This window comes from Colossoma macropomum, unplaced genomic scaffold (genome assembly GCF_904425465.1).
Source record: "Colossoma macropomum unplaced genomic scaffold, Colossoma_macropomum, whole genome shotgun sequence".
In the NCBI taxonomy this organism is placed as follows: Eukaryota; Metazoa; Chordata; class Actinopteri; order Characiformes; family Serrasalmidae; genus Colossoma; species Colossoma macropomum.
The window spans coordinates 1,845,398-1,863,234 of NW_023496020.1; the positions used below are offsets into that span (position 1 = coordinate 1,845,398).

Consider the following 17,837-nt stretch of genomic DNA (forward strand, 5'->3'; position numbering starts at 1 on the left):
ATTTGTATTTATATTAAGTCATTATTTTCATCACACCATTATATCAGTTATATTGCTGTAAGTTGCTCATTGGTGCCATTTATGATCCACTATGATCCTTATGATCCACTATGATCCTTTTTTGCTCACTCTCATAACTACAAAGCTCCTACGTATTAGTATCATAGTAGTTACTGAATTATTCGTAGTAGTTTCTGACTAATTTATAGAAGCTTTGGAATAATGTATAGTAGACAGTGAATAAATAGTAGTAGTTACAGAACAGTTTATCACAGTAACTGAATAATTGATAGTAGTTAATAATTCATTGTAGATGCTGAATAATTCATAAGTTACTGAATAATTCATAGATACTAAATAATTCATAGGTGATACTGAGTAATTTAAAAAAGACACTGAACAGTTCATAGTAGATACTGAATAATTCATTGCAAATACTGAATAATTTGTAGTAATACAAATTATAGTATCAAATGAATCATGTACATTTATAATAGATACTAAATAATTCATACTAGGTACTGGATAATTTATAGTTGATGCTTAAAAATTTGTAGTTAATACAAATTATAGTATCAAATTAATAGTATACATTTATAATAGATACTGAATAATTTGTAGTACATACCAATTATAGTGTCAAATTTAAGATTGATTTATAGTAGATTTATAATAGATACAGGATTATTCAAAGTAGATACTAAATAATTCATAGTAGATACTGAATAAATCATAGTTGTCACTGAATGATGTATAGAAGTAATTAAATAATTTATAGAATTTACAGAACAATTTCTGGTAGTTGCTGAATGATTTATAGTAGATACTAAATAATTCATAGTGAGTAGATAATTTATAGAGGTTGTTGAATACGTTATAGCAGTTTAGGGGTTTAATGAGTTTCTCTGTCTGCTCCTGCAGGTTTGGAAGTTAGCAGGTCACGGGCTGATGCACTCTTTCAGCAGCGAACACGCCAAGCAGTCCATCTTCCGCAACATTGGTGCGGGTGTGATGCAGATCGAGACCTGCCCAGGTAACCGCATCTTCACCTGCGGAGCCGACGGCACGCTGAAGATGAGAGTCCTTCCCGACCGCTACAACATCCCGGCCAGCATCTTCGACATCCTATAACCCAGAGGCGGCTTTCAACGATGACCGAGACGGTCGAAAAATAACTAAAGCTTTGAGCAGCAAACCTGTTCGTTTACCTTAGCTGTGAATCAAATGTAACTTTGCGCTGCAAAATGTCTTTCTGTTTTTTATTTCTCCCCAAAGCGTGAAAAGCAAATGCGAGGTTACATACTTGATCCTAAAGAATAGATTACTGTAATTTTTTGCGAGTGCTGGGCTCAGGCCTGTTAAGCTCGCTCGTTAGAGTGTTCTCATAGGAAAGCTATGCATGTGCTGAAACTTGTCACTGCGGTGCATTCACAAGATTGTTGATCGTGCTCTGTAAAAGTGCTCAAAGCAAAAATTTTTAAGTGTGTATCTGTCGTCATTTTGTGCCCACAGCTGATAAACTTTTAGCATCTTAACTTACCAGCACTGTGCTTCAGTACCCAGTCGGTCAGTCAGTGAACTCAAAGTTGTTGCATCTGCGTTTTTTTTTTTATTTATTACTGTAAGTTATTTCCTCGGCTGCTCACACATTGCAGAGTTTGAAACGGCACAGAGCCCTGTTCCCCTGATATCGGGGACGCAGTGAAAAAACGTTTGTCGCCCCATAGCTGCTATTGAACGTGTCTCACTCTCTTCCACATGGCTACTATCAAAACTGTCTCACTCTCACTCCCGTCATCTGCAGTTAAACCTTTCTCCTCTTTTCCCTTACCTGGTTAAACCAGTCTCATCTTTACCTGCACTGCTGAAAATTACAACTTGTCAAGTGATATCATCTTAAAATGTAATCGATTTATGTAATATTTCTTATTTTGAGGTTGTTGTGAGAATATTATACGGTTATTCAAGATGTTTTTACTTATTTTAAGTAACTTCACCAAGAGAAATGATCTCACTGCACTTTATTTTGTGATGATAGCATTATGTCCTAAAAGCAAAATTGTCTGCCAGTGCAGTAAGATAGTTTTATTTAAGTTGAAATGTCTAAAAATAAGTTGAGTAATCTTACAACAATCTCTTAATGAATAATTATTATATATTTTATCTGTGTTTAATATGCTTTCACTTGCCATGTCTTTCGCGGTGTATATCTACAGTTAACCCATTCACTCCCTCTCAAGTCTACAGTTAGATTTCCTATCTTATACCCAGTCTTTTCATACCATGTCTGCTGTTAAACCTGTCTCACTCTCACCTCCGTTAGCTAAATTAAACCTGTTTCACTCTGAATGTGTACCTGTAAGTAAACCTGTCAGTTTCATCCCAGACCTGCAGTTAAAATGGTTTGTCTCATCCTAGACCTGCAGTTAGACCTTAGTCACTCTCACCCCTTTACCTACAGTTACATCTGTCTCACTCTCACCTGTATGTCCAATTAAACCAGTCTCTGTCCTATACCTGCAGTGAGGCCTGTCTTACTCTCACTGATACCTGTACTGAAACCTGTCTTACTCTCAACCTGTACCTGCGGTTAAACCTGTCTTACCTTCAGCCTGTACAAGCAGTGAAACCTGTGTTACCCTCTCCTATACCTGCAGGGAAGCCTATCTTACTCTCAGCAATACCTGCAGTGAAACCTGTCTCACTCTCAACCTATACCTGCAGTTAAACCTGTCTTATTCTCAACCCATATCTACATTAAACCTGTCTTGCTCTCTCCTGTACCTGCAGTTAAACCTGTCTTACTCTCACCAATATGTGCAGTTAAACCTCACTCTCACCTCCAGTATCTAAAATTAAACCTTTGTTACTTTTCTGTATGTATAATTACACCATCTCAGTCTCATTCCTGTATCTGCGGTTAAATGTCTCTTTCCTGTTCTAAATCTGCAGTAATACCTCTCCTTATTTCATCCCTCGTTCTCATTATAGAGCTGCAGTTTAAACAGTCTCATTCCTTTACTCAGAGTTACTGAACCACTTTCATTCCATATCTGCACTTTAACCTTGTTCTCTCCTGTTAAATTTGTCTCACTCTCCTGTTCCACCACTCCTGCTTCCATAGCAGCCTCTCTGCAGAACATTCCATTGGGAAGATGCTGTGTGTTCCCGTCAGCAGTGGTTTGAGATGTTTACTCTTATTTTTCAGACACTGAAATATTCACTTTGACCAGAAACTCTCAGTTTCAGTTTTTGGTTTTGCACAAAATGTGTATGTATTTGTTGTTTTTTGTTCTATTTTGTTTTTTATTTTTAACCTAATGTTCTCGTTTTGTTTGTTCCTTTACAGACTACTGTATTTGTATTTAAATTATTAACTTATTGCCTTTACAATAGGATTGTAAGGTTAATCCTTTAGATATCTGGGACACAGTGCGTCACTGAATAGGTTGGTCGTTTCGTTTTCATTAAGTGTTCAATCCATATATGAATATTTGCACTCAAATCTGGAGACACTATATAAAATCTTAAGTTAAAGAGTGAAAAGCTATTATAGGGGAAAACTGTTATATATACAAATGAATGTCTGGCTATGTGTGGCCGAGTAGTATAAAATTTCAAATAGTTTTAAATGAATATATATATAAATAAATATATATAAATGAACTATCAACATAGCTTGTACAAACACAGCAAGATTTTTAGTTTATTATTATTTGTATTGTTATTTTGTTTTGTTTTTATCATACCTGCTGGAATAGTTGTATATTTGGTTGGATGTATGTGGTATATTTATTAAAGACCTTTGTGTTTGTGTCTGGTCTGCTGGCCACCATGTCCACTGTATGTATCTGAGTGTTGAACCAGTGGTCCTTTTGCTTCTCGTCTGTTGTGTATTTATTGAACAGGTTATGCTGTCTGTGTGAGGAAGTGCACATTTAAAAGCCCTGGTGGAAATTTCTGGAAGAAAAGGTTGTTCTATCATGGTCAAAGTTTTACCTTTGTAAGTAAGTTGAATAAATTCTTTTTATTTCAAGAGGACCATTTTTAAGGCCTGTTTCACTGAAGTGGCTAAAGGTTTTCATTCAAGTTTACTGACACCTGTTCAGGTTAACAAATGTATTTTAGAATATATTTATTTCTTTAAATATACACAAAACGTATAATATTCAACAAAGGACAGCATGTTACAAAAAACAGTTACGGGTATAGAGCGTGCTGTAAGTCATCAGAAAATGTATATACAAGGTTCATAATCATATACGCCAAAATACAACACCTTCAATTTTGTGTAGGAGGATAGTGTTACAAACAACATCTGTAACATATAAACAAAATGCAGTGCAATACATAAATGCATACATAAAATTATACACAACAAATTTTTAGCCCTGTTAGATTTAGTTGCTCTCTGTTAGTCTCAACGTCATGATGATAGAAGTCAGATATTTCATATGAACAGTAGTAAATAAAACCACATTGCTGTGCACGATAAAGGTGTGTTTAGTGTGTAAACCTGTTTATACATCTGTTTAGGCTGGAGCTTCAATATGGGTGTTAAATACATCAGTGCATTGTGAGGCATTGATCTGGAGCTGGTGATTCAGCTGATATTGATTTTGGAAAAAAATATTTTGGCCAAAAATAAAATTCCTGTTTTTAAATATAAAGATCTATAAATAGCTATAATAAGTTTTATGTCTATATTCCACTATTGTGTAAATGTTTCCTCTGGTTAAATTTTAAAAGATACTTCTGAGTCAGGTCAAATTCTGAAATTGGAGGTTTTTTGTTGCAAAAACTAATAAAAACATATACATGACATGAAAAACATAAAATCCTCCCAGAATCACACAAAAATAACTTATTGTAGACTCCATAAAGCAGCAAAAATGAATTAATTATAATAAATTTTAATACAAAATTTAAAATATTGGGTCTTTTTTTTGGCCAAAATGAAAATCTCTCCCCTATTTATTCCCCTATTTATCCTCCAGTCTTAATTGTCCCAAAATAAGCTGAATTATGGAGAAATTTGAAGAATCATAATCAGATCCAATCACAGTTTACAGCTTTAACCAGCTCGTTCGTCAGACAGAAAATGCACTTCGTATGACTTTACATATCCGCCGTCCCACACATACAGGTGTCTATCTGTAGGATTGTAGGACAGCATGGCCAGGACTCCAGAAGGAGACCACAGGTCAAAGCTTACGTTGACCGGTTTCTGTTTCAGCAGGTCGAAAGCGTAGGTCACTCTGGTGTCTTTGGTGTCGGTGACATAAAGAACGCCACAGGCGATGAAGGCGTTTCCAGCTTTGCTTCTGGGATAGCTGGTGTTGATGTATGTCGTGATGGAGAACGTCTTCTCGTCCAGCTGGGCCACCACGATGTTCTCGTCGATGCTGGAGGCAAAGATGAGCCACAGCCCGCTCTCGTCCGCTGCCACTTTAAAGTACGTCTTGGAGTTGTTGAGCAGGTACGACAGGTTGTGGTAGAGCGCGTTCTCTATGGCCAGTGTGTGCAAGCGATTCGTCTGGAGATTAAACCTGTCAGATTGTCAGATATTATTAGTATTTACAAGTAGAGCTGCTGATCATACAGGTCAGACACCCTTGGTCAAATGACATGTGCTGATGGTTTTCATGAGTTAACACATCCTCTAAGAATAAAGAACATACTTAAATATGACACTTTTCTGCACATTTTAAAGCAGAATTTTTATTTGCTTCCATATTATTTGGTCTTTTGGCCTGTGATTAACTGCATGTCTTACTTGCTCAAATTTGATGCTAAAGAAAGTATTTCCATGTAAAAAGCAGTGGAGCTTGTTATAGTTATATAGTCATACATAGAAGTTTAACCACAGTTCACAGTTTAAGTCTGGTATTTTTCTGTACATCTCAGTGCACCATTTCAATTTATTTAGTTTTACATATTGGGGAAAAATAAATTATAAAATGTGTCATAACTTTTGCAAAGACCTTGTTTTATTATTACATATAGCGTGTTCTCTGTTCTCTGTTATTTTAAGCATTAATTGAATAATCAGAGTTTGTAAAAAGGCCATACAATAAAAAATGGACTTAGCTATAAAAAGAACGAACTAGAAAATATACATAAATGTACGTGTCCATCAAGCTCTGTATCAAACTGTAAGAGAGCAGGAGGCAAATATAAAAAATGAGTTGTCATCGTGCAAACTGCCAACTAATCACTGCCGGCTTAGCAGTACATTTTAACAGATTTTCTTTAATATCATGAATGCATTATAACGTGTTATAAATGTGTTCATAGTTTCATATAATCATACACAGAATACACTCATGGAAGGTATTACCTTTTAAAAAATGGAGTGAATGTGACTGCACTATTTACATGTGAATCATTTTGATATACAAATTTTATAGTATCTGAAATTATTCAGAATTGTTTAATCTAATTAATTTATTATTTTTGTCCAAAAAATAGAGACTATATTAAAAGAAATCAGAAAATTCCTGATTTATCCATCAAAAAGAAGCATTTTTAAGAGCAGCTAAAACACTGTTCCCAGCCTTCCCTGCACAGGGCTACTGTAAAGAGCATGCTGATGACCTTCATTCTCAAAGAAAGGTCACTCCTCTGTGCATCCTTTTACTGACCCATATGGTTTCAGCATGTGTTCACATCTCTCTTATTAATAAAATGTTCAAAAATGTTAGTATGAAAAACAATATATGTCGTATGAAAGCACTTGCAGTTGGGGAGGAGTTAAGGGATCATTTGCTCACTTGGCGATGTTGAAGGTGCCGGCGATGTGGAAGTAGATGTAGCCATTGTGAACCAGGTGACTGCAGCCTTGGAAGAACTTCCTAACATCGATAGACTGACTGCTGCTGTTCTGCAGAGCAGCGATGCTCTTATACGCCTTTACAATGCGACCTGCAGCAGACCAACTCCACATTAAACAGGGCAATGCAGAACATATTGAATGAAAAATCCAGTGTACCATGTATTATGTATTTATAATTAGTGGTGTACTTATGTCTTAATTTAAAAAACAGTGACATGAAATATGTCTGTAAACACAGCTGAATCTCCAAATGCGCTCGTACCTGAGAAATGTTCTGCCACCCAGATCTTCTCGTCGTCCTTTACTGCTGTGTCTTTCATCCAGGCTCCGTATGTGGTGGTCATTTTAGCCAGATTACTTGGGTTCTGCACTGACTTAATAATGCACTCTGCCACAAAAATACAAAGTTAATACATCAGTAAACCTGGGTTTTATTTAATTTAGTGAAGACAGAATTTTTTACCATTTTTTGAGGCTTTGACTTTATTTCCTGGTCCTTGGCCGTCATTTGGGACTGTTTGAAGGAAACCTGTGGTGAAACAGTAACAACATTATTCATTATTCATCATTATTATTGCAAAATCTAAATTCTGATTTATTATTATTATTAAATTATTCAGTGTCTACTATGAATTATTCAGTATCTACTATGAATTATTCTGTATATGCTGTGAATTATTTAATAACTCCTCTGAATTATTCAGTGTCTACTATGAATTATTCAGTATCTACTATGAATTATTCAGTATCTACTGTGAATTATTTAATAACTTCTATGAATTATTCAGCATCTACTATGAATTGTTAAGTATGCACTATGAATCATTCACTATCTACTATGAATTATTCAGTATCCACTATGAATCATTCAGTATCTACTATGAATTATTCAGTAATCTCAGTGGTCCTGCATAGAGACCCTTAGAGATTAAGGGGTTCATATTGGTTCCTTCCTCCTCGACTGGACCTAAGCCTTTCATGGCTTTTCTTCAAAAGCAGTAGTACCTGTGTGCCCTTCAGTTGTTTGGTCAGTGTGCAGGTGCGCTCTGTGGCTTCTGTTTCTCCCAGACCTGGGTGGTCCAGGTGGTCCCGGAAGCCCAGGTGGCCCCATTGGACCTGGGGCACCAGGAGGCCCTGCTGGACCAGGTGGACCTGCCAGGTAAACAAGAAGAATATAAAGTTCCTGAGAGGAGAAGTGTTGCTTAGTATAAAATACAGTGCGTATTGTAAGTAAAACAATGAGTACTGCTTTTTCATTAAAACTGTGAAATATTTAATTTAAGTCTTGTCGCATTAAGGCTACACGGTGGAGTCATATGACTGATGATGTAACACACCAAATGTGTCATTTCACAACTCTTGTTAAGGTTCTTATTACCTGAATCTTACTGTCTCGATGTTAAAGTTGTGCTTGGTTAGCTTTACATTTAGCTTGGTGGTGTTTACCTTCTACAATTACGTCGTTAGAAGGTTCTCCTTTTTCTCCAGGTGGTCCTGGGTCACCTTTCTCCCCAGGCTCACCTCGGTCACCTTTTTCTCCAGGAGGACCTAACAAAAAAAAAAAAAAAACACAGAAGCACTTCTTTAAGCTTGAGCTGAAAAGAAATACTGAAAGTCTCTACTGCTACTGTAGCACTAGTTCACTTCAATACAAGTAAAAATATTAATAAAGAAAATCACTCAAGAGTTAAAGTGGTATTCACTGAAAAACGTGTCCAGTTACTGTTCATTTTACAGTGTGCACCCACATTCTGATGCTGGGTTTCACTGGCTTCATTGCACAGCAAAAGAAAAAAATGATGTCGTGTAATTATCTTAAATATAGTTGATATATCTAATAATTCTTATTGAGATTATTAGCTTACAAGATTGTTTGTTGAATTTATTTCCTATTTTTTACTTGTTTTAAATTATTTTAGTAAGTCCAATTATCTCAATACGCTCTTAAAGATGGTTCTTCATAGGTTCTTTAGTAAAGACAGTGGTTCTGTATAGAACCATAAGCACTCAAAGAACCATTTGCATGCTTAAAGAGTTCTTTGCATCGTGAAATTGTTGTTCTGGTTGATGGGGATTTTTTGGTATATGGTTCTATATAGAACCTTTTTGAAAAGAGCTCTATATAGCACTGAAAAGGGTTTTTCTATTGTTACAAGCTTGATGTCTTCACAATAGAAGAATCCTTTTTGGTGCTATATAGAACCATATCACTGCTGTCCGAAGAAAACCTTGTGTCTCCAAAATGGGAACAGGAGAAGAAAAAAACATATTTTACTTTTAATGTAAGTCAATGGAACCAGACTTTTTTTCCAAGTCATTTTGGGCCGTTTCTTTTGGTCCATTCATCATGAAATTTGCACACAACGTAAAGGGCAACAGACATTTTCACATTATGTCAAATACTGAAAAACAACAAAAATGAAAATAAAAATAACACATTGTCCATCAACCTGAAGGACATTTTCACCATGCAGAGAACCATTTCACCCTTTAATGTTCTGCTTAACCATTTGGTAGAACTCATTTTGAGTCACTGTATTTGCCACAAAGTGACATCTCGAATATTTTAAAAATTGTGGGGCCAAAAAAGATGAAAAAAAAAACACCAATTGTTTTTATTATTGCCCCAAACAAATAAAAAATATAAATAAAAAATATATTTTAACAAGCAAATTTATCCGCCAATATAGTGAGAAAGTTTGACTAAATCACTTAAAATGTAAAATGTCTAGAAATAATCCTATAATAAGCTTACAACTATTTCAAAATGAGAAATATTAAATATATTGCCTAGATTTTAGATAATTACATTTGCCAAAGATACCAATTTTTTGCAGTCTGGCTAACAAAGCTCACCCATTAGCTTAACATTAATGCATACATTAGCTAAATTATCTAGCTAACAGTAACTTTAGCAATAGAAGGTGTCAGCAACAACCTTTGGTTTAATAAATAGCTGACGTTCTGGTTAAAAATTACAGAAATAGTAAAAGAGCACAGGAGCTATTTGGCTAAGGTTATTTAGCCTGCCAGCTAACTGCTTCCACTGACCGGAAGTTGTGAAATGTGCAACTTTTTTTAACTGCATAAAGGTTTTGCTTATAGTTTTCATCTATTTCCACTTAAAGGACAGTTATTAATGTTTCGGCAGATGTACGAAGTGTTCACACTTGATTTCATTCACTGAACAAATTTTTCCTTATTTATTTACAGTCAGTAAAATGTCTGTATGCTCTTATTAGCATTAATAAATGTTCTTGTTCTTATATTGTTACTGAATATATTCTGGAACGGTTTCAACCACGTCACCGGATGCCCTGTTTATCATTTATCATTTTTACAGTCAGTTCAAATATTTTCCCGAAGCGGCATAAAGAATTTCATTCAGTCTCCTCTGTGACTCACTGCAGCTCCTCCAGCAATGCAAGTGGGTTCTCAGTCTTTATCAGCATGAAAACCTCAGAAACCACAACTGTGGCTGCCATCGTTTCCTGTAAACGGCTCCTCAGAGGCCTTTCTGTTCCGCACTGTGACTGAAGCGGAATAACATTTCTGTTCACTGAATGGAGAAAAGCTCTCATCTACAGCTGGAACGTCAGGATGCTTAAAATGAGGGCAGGCTTTCACAAGGAGCTGCTCTGATCTTTCTTCCAGCGTTACCCCAGTCTCCTCATTCACTGAGTCTAATGGACAAAAATTCCTGCCCTTTGACGGGTCAGTGAGAATGCTTTAATGGACAGAATTCCCAGACCTTTGATGGGTCAGTGAGAATGCTGTAATGGACAGAATTCCCAGCCCTTTGTTGGGTCAGTGAGAATGCTTTAATGGACAGAATTCCCAGCCCTTTGTTGCATCAATGGAAATGGGAATGTGTAATGGACAGAATTTCCAACCCTAATATAGATCACTGGGAATGCTGTAATGGATAGATTGCCCGCTCTCTGACAGATCACTGAAAATGGTATAACAGACAGAATTCCCAACCTTTTGATGGATCACTGGGACTGGAATGATAAAATGGACAGAATTCCTAAACCTACGATGCATTATGGGACTGGAATGATATAATGGACTGAATTCCCAAACCTATGATAGGTCACTGGGAGTGTAATGGCTTAATGAACAGAATTCCCAAACCTTTGTCAAATCACTGGGAAAGTAATGCTAGAATGAACAGAATTCCCAACCCTTTGACCAGTCACTGCGAAGAGCCTACTGGACAGAATTCTTGGCTATTTAATGAATCTGACCTTTTTTCCCTCGCTTCCCATGTGTTCCAGGTTCTCCTGGAAGTCCAGGAATTCCATCAGTCCCATTATATCCTGGCATTCCATCCACACCTGGTAAACCTGAAATTCCCAATGATAATGTAATTTATTTTACTTATGTATCCATATGTTTGAACATTTTAAAATATCATCCACATTTGCTGGCGGTTTATATCTTACCTGGTGGTCCGGGGGGTCCTGTTAAAGGAAGAAGAATGTTAATACTAATAATAATAATCAAGTAGAGAACGTCAAAGATGTATTTGTTTTAAGAGTTTAAAATGAAAAGCCAGGTAAAGAGGAGCTCAGACTCACCAGTGAGGCAGACTCCTTTAGTGCTGTTACAGATATCCAACAAGACTTTCACCTGGAAGAGCAGCAGCAGCCGGTCATTTATTGGTGGTAAAATGACCAATACAACCAAAATAATAGATGTTAATAGCATAAACTTTGTTTTTCATTGAAAAAAGGACGTTTATGTACTTTTTACAGTGTGTTAGCACTTGATGTCCTGATGGTTACAGTGTTAGTTCATTTGCTGATGTAAGAGCAAGACTTTTTGAAACGTTCGGATCACAAACCATTTTAGTTTACACACATTTTCCTCTCAAACACTAAAATTATACTTTATTTACTCAAAAGTTTCTCTTTTTATTGACCACACACCTTTAGATGATTAGTGTGAATATTGCTAAAGTGGGGCATTTTCAGAAATACCACTCTCTTCACCTTTTACAGTGATCTCCATCTCAAAGCGTTTAACAGGAAACCTTTATAAAAGGCTTTAAATCTCTGTTTCACTTTTCAAAAACCCAAAAGAGCCTCTGCTAAACCTAGAATTTGGGACAATTCCTTACTTTCCTCTTTAAAAAAACTGGACAGAAGGTGATAAATTAATGAACATATTTGCAGCATTATTTTTGCTTGTAATATGCATGATATAAATGAAGTTTTTGACTAACATCCTGACATCTGGAAAAGCAGAGCAGCTCATTTAATTCAGAAAAATCAAACAGGAGCCTCCAGGTCTCCTTCTGATGTGGTGAAGCTCTACTAGTCAGGACTTACTACTGATAACTGTAATCATTATTGGTGGCGTGTAAATTAGGGCTGTACAGTGTATCGTTTCAGCATCGTCATCACAATATACGCATGTGCAGTGGTCACATTGCAGGACGTGCAACGTCAAGGAAGCAAATTCGCACAGTTCTCATTTGTAGTCGCTAATCTACTAGAGAAGTCAGAAAGGTTCTATATGGAACTATAGCACTATGAAGTGTCCAGACGTTCACCCTAAACTCTAGTGAAAAACAGCATCCGTCCATATTTTCACATCCTTTGATTCTTAGAAAGCATTCCTGCTGTTTATTTACTTAAACTTTCAGGGCCTTTTAGAGTTTTGACTGTCATTTCACTCTATGTTTGATTTACATGACATAATTATTCATATATAATAATATAATCACACAGTTATGTAGAAATGATTTACATTCACATTCAGTTTATGTTTATGTTTAGACAAAAAAAAAATGACAAAAACATAATGGAAAAATGTAAAGGACAGTTTTTCTTTCCTCAAAACAAGACAGTTCACACTTAAAAAAGATGGTTCTTCAAGGGTTCTTGAGTAAAGACAGTGGTTCTTTATAGAACCATACATACTGAAGGAGCCATCTGCATGCTTAAATGCTTCTTTGCATGGTGAAATGGTTCTTCAGATTGATGGAGAATATGTTGTATATGGTTCTATACGGCAGCAAAAAAGGGTTCTGCTATTGTTACAAGCTTGACATCATGAACAATAACAGAACCACTTTCAAAAACATTCTGTATAGAACCATATACAACACATTCTCCATCAATCTGAAGAACCATTCCACGAAGCAAAGGCACATTTAAGCATGCAGGTCGTTCTATATAGCACCAAAAAGGGTTATGCTATTGTCACAATGTCAAGTTTGTTACAATAAAAGAACCCCTTTTGGTGCTGTATAGAACCATTTCAAATAAGTTCTATATAGAACCATATTCAACACATTCTTCATCAATCTGAAGAACAATTTCACTGTGTAAAGAACTGTTTAAGCATGAAATGGTTCTTTGAGTGTTTATGGTTCTATAAAGAATCATTGTCTCCACTAAAGAACCCTTGAAGAACCATCTTTTTGAAGAGTGTACGCACAAAAGTGAATCATAGTAAAAAATGTTCTGCTTACAAACACAAATGTGTTCTGTATTTTAAAGTTTACACTCTGAAATTTCCACACTTGTTTGTAAGAAGAGATGTTCCTTAAACGGTTCTGACTTCCAGGCTGTTCTTCCTTACCGGCACCATGGAGTACGTCATCATCATCATCATTCCATCGTGTAGCTGTGTTCTCTGGTGGGTCTGAGAGGGATGGACGTCTGGATGCTCCTGAAGCTTCTTCCGCTCATGATCCGCTTCTCGATGGAGGTCTTTGGGCAGATCCTCTCCGATCCCCATCCCTGACTGTTCTGCCAGCTTCTCCTCCAGCTCCAGCTGCTCCAGAACCTGCGCCTGCCTCAGCTCCTGGCTCCTCTTGTTTCTGGAGTACTGATAAAGCTCCTCCTGTATCTCCTCCTGACCTCGGCTCATCTCCGTCATGAACTCCACCACGGAGCTCTGAGCGATCTCCTCCAGCCGGGACTCGGCCTGAGCCACCCGTTCTCCGAGCTCTCTGCTCTGGATCAGCAGCAGCAGCAGCCCAGCCGAGTTCAGCAGGGTCAGCACGCACACGCTGCCCAGCGTCCAGCGCAGCGTCCATGGCAACCGGCCGCCGCAGGGCCGCAGACTCCCACCCCGACGAGCTTCGGCCAGGGGGTCCAACATTTTCATCTGGGTACAGAAGAAGACTTCCAGGAAAATCTAAAGCAAAATCAAGAATTGTGAAATGAAAATAATTGTGAAAAATTCAGGACAAAACGTGGAATTTGATGAAAAAATTTCAAATCTTAAATGAAAATTCAAAAAGCCTTGGGCTTAAAGAAACAGTCATCCACAAAAAAAATTTTACTTTACAAAAATTTAAGGGAAAATTTCAAGTTCTGGGAAGAAAACATTCTTCCTTAAAAATTGAAGATCAAATCTGAGATTTGGGGAAAAATTAATTTTAACAAAAATTTCAAAATGTAAAAAAAACTGCCACAACAAAAATAAGTATTCACTTTATAAAAAGGACAAACAAATAGAAAAATCAATGTATGGAATTATTAGAAAAACAATTAGAAAAAAATGGTTCAATGAAAAATAAGCAATAACTTCATGAAAAGTAGACAAACGACTGCAGTCCATACTCCCAAAAAGTGAAAATCTCAATCCCAACACAATAAGAAGTAGTTTAGGCGGGCGCCGAGGGCGTCACAAATGCAGCCGTTGTTCAGCGCAGTCTGAAAGAGCCGGTCAGTCTGAGAGAGCCGGGGCAGCGTCCAGGCCTGATACTGTAGAACTGAACCGCTGTCTGTGCGGTCACCTGATTTATATTCAGCAGAGCTCATTCTTGGGCAGGCCGGGGGCTGACTGACATAATTCATATCTCCACAGCAGCCGGCGATGTGGAAGAGACGGAGAGAGTGAGAAAGTCCTGCCCAGGGCAGAGCTTTACTGACCATCAGTGTGTTCATTATTAATGGCCAAAACTGAAATTTTTCACAGTTTAGATGTTAGATCCTGTTCAGTTATTCTGCATAATTTGAATGAATTATTACACAATCACAAAAAAAAAGGATAAAACACTTTTAGTGAGATGCATCTTACAAAAAATAGTTGTTTTTGGCAATTATATATGTAGTAATTAATCCTCAGCTAAAATGTCCCAATCACATCCCCAAAATGTAACTTTACAGGAGAGGGCAAAAACAATCTTAACTCATAATGTAAGTTAATGTAAAGTGATTTTATTTCAAGCAGATTTAGAGCACTTTTATTGGTGCGATCATCATGGAATTTGCAGACAGCTGCTGTTTAAAAACATAACAAAAAATAAAAATTGAAAAAAAAATGGTAGTGATGAAATGTTGATTAGTCTTGGACTTGCTAACCCAACTGGCTAACTAGCATGTACAACATACAGACATAAACATGGACATTTCTGAGGTCCAGTTCTCAAATAGTAGCATATTTGATTTTACATTTACTTTAATATATCACCATGACAACCATCTGCATTTCCATGGTAACCCCATAAACAGATGTTTACAAAACTGAGTTGCTTTGTAAAGTTTTTGGTGTAACGATAATGACCGTATTGGGGGAGAAATTTAGATACAAATTAAGCTTGTATATGTACCACACTCTTAAAAAGATGGTTCTTCAAGGGTTCTTTAGCAAAGACAGTGGTTCTGTATAGAACCATGCACACTCAAAAGAACATTTGCATGATTAAAAGGTTCTTTGCATGGTGAAATAGTTCTTCAGATTGATGGAGATTGTTGTAGGGTTCTATGTAGAACCTTTTTGAACAGGGTTCTGTATAACACCAAAAAAGATTGATTCGACTGTGACAAGCTTCGCATCGTAGCAAAGGCAGAACCTTTATGGTGCTACATAGAACTATATACAGCACATTCTCCATCAATCTGAAGAACTATTTTGCCAAGCAAAGAACCATTTAATCATGCAGAAAGCTCTTTGAGTGTTCATGATTCTATATAGAATCACTGTCTTTACCAAAGAACCCTTGAGGAACTATCTTTTTTACAGTTGCTTTATAATGTCAGGTTTTATAACACACTACACTTTTAAAAAAGATGGTTCTTCAACTCTTTGCATGCTTGAATGGTTCTTTGCATTGTGAATCGGTTCTTCAGATTGATGGAGAATGTGTTGTATATGGTTCTATATATATCATGTATTTTGAAAATGGTTCTTTATAGCAACAAAAACAGATTGTTTTTATGTCAAGCTTGTGACAATATAAGAACTATTTTTGGTGCTATATAGAACCAAGTACAGCACATTGTCCATCAATCTGAAGAACCATCTCACCATGCAAACCATTTAAGCATGCAAAGCATGTTCTATATAGAACCATTGTCTTTACTAAAGAACTCTTGAAGAACCATCTTTTTAAAGAGTGTAGATGCTCTTTTTATACATTACATCTGACACACCTGAACACTGGAACCTTCTAGATGCACGGCTCCAGGAGCAACTTTAATTTGTAAAGAACCTTTACATGATGTAGAGGTTTTCTAAAAAGTTCTTCACACTCACATTATCTCATTTAAAGAACCAGTTCTTTAAGGAACCATCCATTGAAAGGTTCCTTAGGGAACCAAATGTGGCTCTTTTATAGCATCACTCCAAATAACACTTTCTTTATAGTTAACAAAAGAAAATGAAGACTTTTTGACCAAACAGGCAAAGTTTCAGAGTTATGGAGGTGATTTGACCCAAATATCTCCAAATGTGAAATGACAGCACAGTCCAGTCTGAATCCTGAATCCTTCCCTCAGGAAAAGCGTGCAGACAGCTCCGTCCTCTCTGTGCGTTAACATGGAGATTCCCTCCTTTCCTCCAACGCTGACCCATTTCTGTAGATCCCAGTTACAGTTTTGATCTGAAGTTGGCTGACAGGTCCTGTCAGAACATCAGAACAGCAGAGAAGAGAACCACAGTAGAGTTTTCTGCTCAGCTTCTGAGCCTCAGAGTGGGTTTCTGATTTCATAATTCTTTGATAATGGGGATTTACTATGTAACAAATTATGTAATAATGTCATCTTAGTTGTTTTTCTACCTTCATGCCAAAAAAAACGTTCACAGTTGTTTACAGTGGTGGTGATAGGAAGCAGACATCCACCTCTAAAAGCTCCATCACAGAAAGTTACTACATGAAATGGTTATGAATGCTCTGCCTGATGTCTGAGATGCTGTTTCATGTCAGTTTTGAGAACTTAAAATCTATTCATGGTGGAGAGATACATGCTGAGGCAAAATAGTCCCCAAACAAAACTTATTATTCCAGATTTTCCACTATTTTCAACATTCCATATAAACTCAGAAGACTCGTGTAGGTTCACTGGTGGTTTTGGATAGTAAATAAAATGTCTATATTTGTGTTGTAGTCATGGCGACCCCTGGTTCATATCAGCTCCACTGTAAAGACATCTGAACCATTTCACACCAAACCACTCTGAATCACTCTGTTTACATCTCACACATTGAATTATGCAGAATTCCAAACTAAACAATCTGGAGTTTACTATAAAGGTGGAATGGGGCTGTTCAGTGATAATAGGAGGAGCTCTTTAGCTCCAGGCTGTGGGTCACTGACTGAATGCAGAAAGCACTCAGCATGTTGTCTGCTTTTAGTGATGTTAGGGTAGGGGGGTGGGAGGGTCTTTATTCTGGCTCCATCCATCACAACACAGCTTTAAAATGCCATCCAGTGTCACAACCTTCCACACACTCACATGGCTGGCGATACCAAAGTCACGCTGTATGTTTATGTGAATAATCTCAGACTCGAAGCTCATTGAAAGAAGCGGAAACTGTGTGGAAAGTGCCGATTCTGAACCTTCAATCTGTACCTGTATTTGTGTTTGGATGTATAAGAGCAGATATTTTTATTATGATTTAAACTTAATGAAAAGTTGTCAACAGTAATATTGATTGATTGATATTTTTTATTAGACCATTTCATAGTTTTAAAACAAACAGCAATGCATATATATATATATATGTATATGTATATGTATATATATATATATATATA

General features: G+C 36.7%; 2 protein-coding genes across 3 annotated transcripts in view; one reads left to right on the forward strand and one right to left on the reverse strand.

Annotated features, from left to right (window-relative positions):
* The window catches only part of dmxl2 (Dmx-like 2), an 88,241-nt gene extending 86,304 nt beyond the window's left edge, over positions 1-1,937 (forward strand). Inside the window, exon 46 of the mRNA XM_036564558.1 lies at positions 922-1,937. Coding sequence (XP_036420451.1) covers positions 922-1,131 — 210 coding nt within the window. The 3' untranslated portion in view covers positions 1,132-1,937. The remainder of the gene's footprint in view (positions 1-921) is intronic.
* A 2,157-nt stretch (positions 1,938-4,094) lies between these two features.
* On the reverse strand, positions 4,095-14,556 carry gldn (gliomedin). 2 transcript variants are annotated; one of them, XM_036564560.1, is made up of 11 exons: positions 14,419-14,556; positions 13,430-13,990; positions 11,419-11,470; positions 11,284-11,301; positions 11,086-11,184; positions 8,282-8,383; positions 7,841-7,987; positions 7,299-7,364; positions 7,098-7,223; positions 6,774-6,924; positions 5,075-5,549 (listed from the first exon to the last, which is right to left on the reverse strand). In XM_036564560.1, exons 2-11 carry the CDS (start codon positions 13,958-13,960, stop codon positions 5,075-5,077), a joined length of 1,767 nt encoding a protein of 588 aa, XP_036420453.1. In that variant the 5' UTR covers positions 13,961-13,990; positions 14,419-14,556. The 2 variants fall into 2 exon arrangements, with proteins under 2 accessions (XP_036420454.1, XP_036420453.1); XM_036564561.1 differs by lacking the exon at positions 14,419-14,556 and having other exon boundaries at positions 4,095-5,549; positions 13,430-13,960.
* Positions 14,557-17,837: the final 3,281 nt, after the last annotated feature.

Coding starts and splice junctions, on each gene's coding strand:
- gldn (XM_036564561.1), bottom strand. CDS start 13,960: ATGAAAATGTTGGACCCCCTGGCCGAAGCTCGTCGGGGTGGGAGTCTG. Junction 7,988..8,281: donor TAACGACGTAATTGTAGAAG/GTAAACACCACC, acceptor TTTACCTGGCAG/GTCCACCTGGTCCAGCAGGG. Junction 7,365..7,840: donor AACAACTGAAGGGCACACAG/GTACTACTGCTT, acceptor GTTTCACCACAG/GTTTCCTTCAAACAGTCCCA.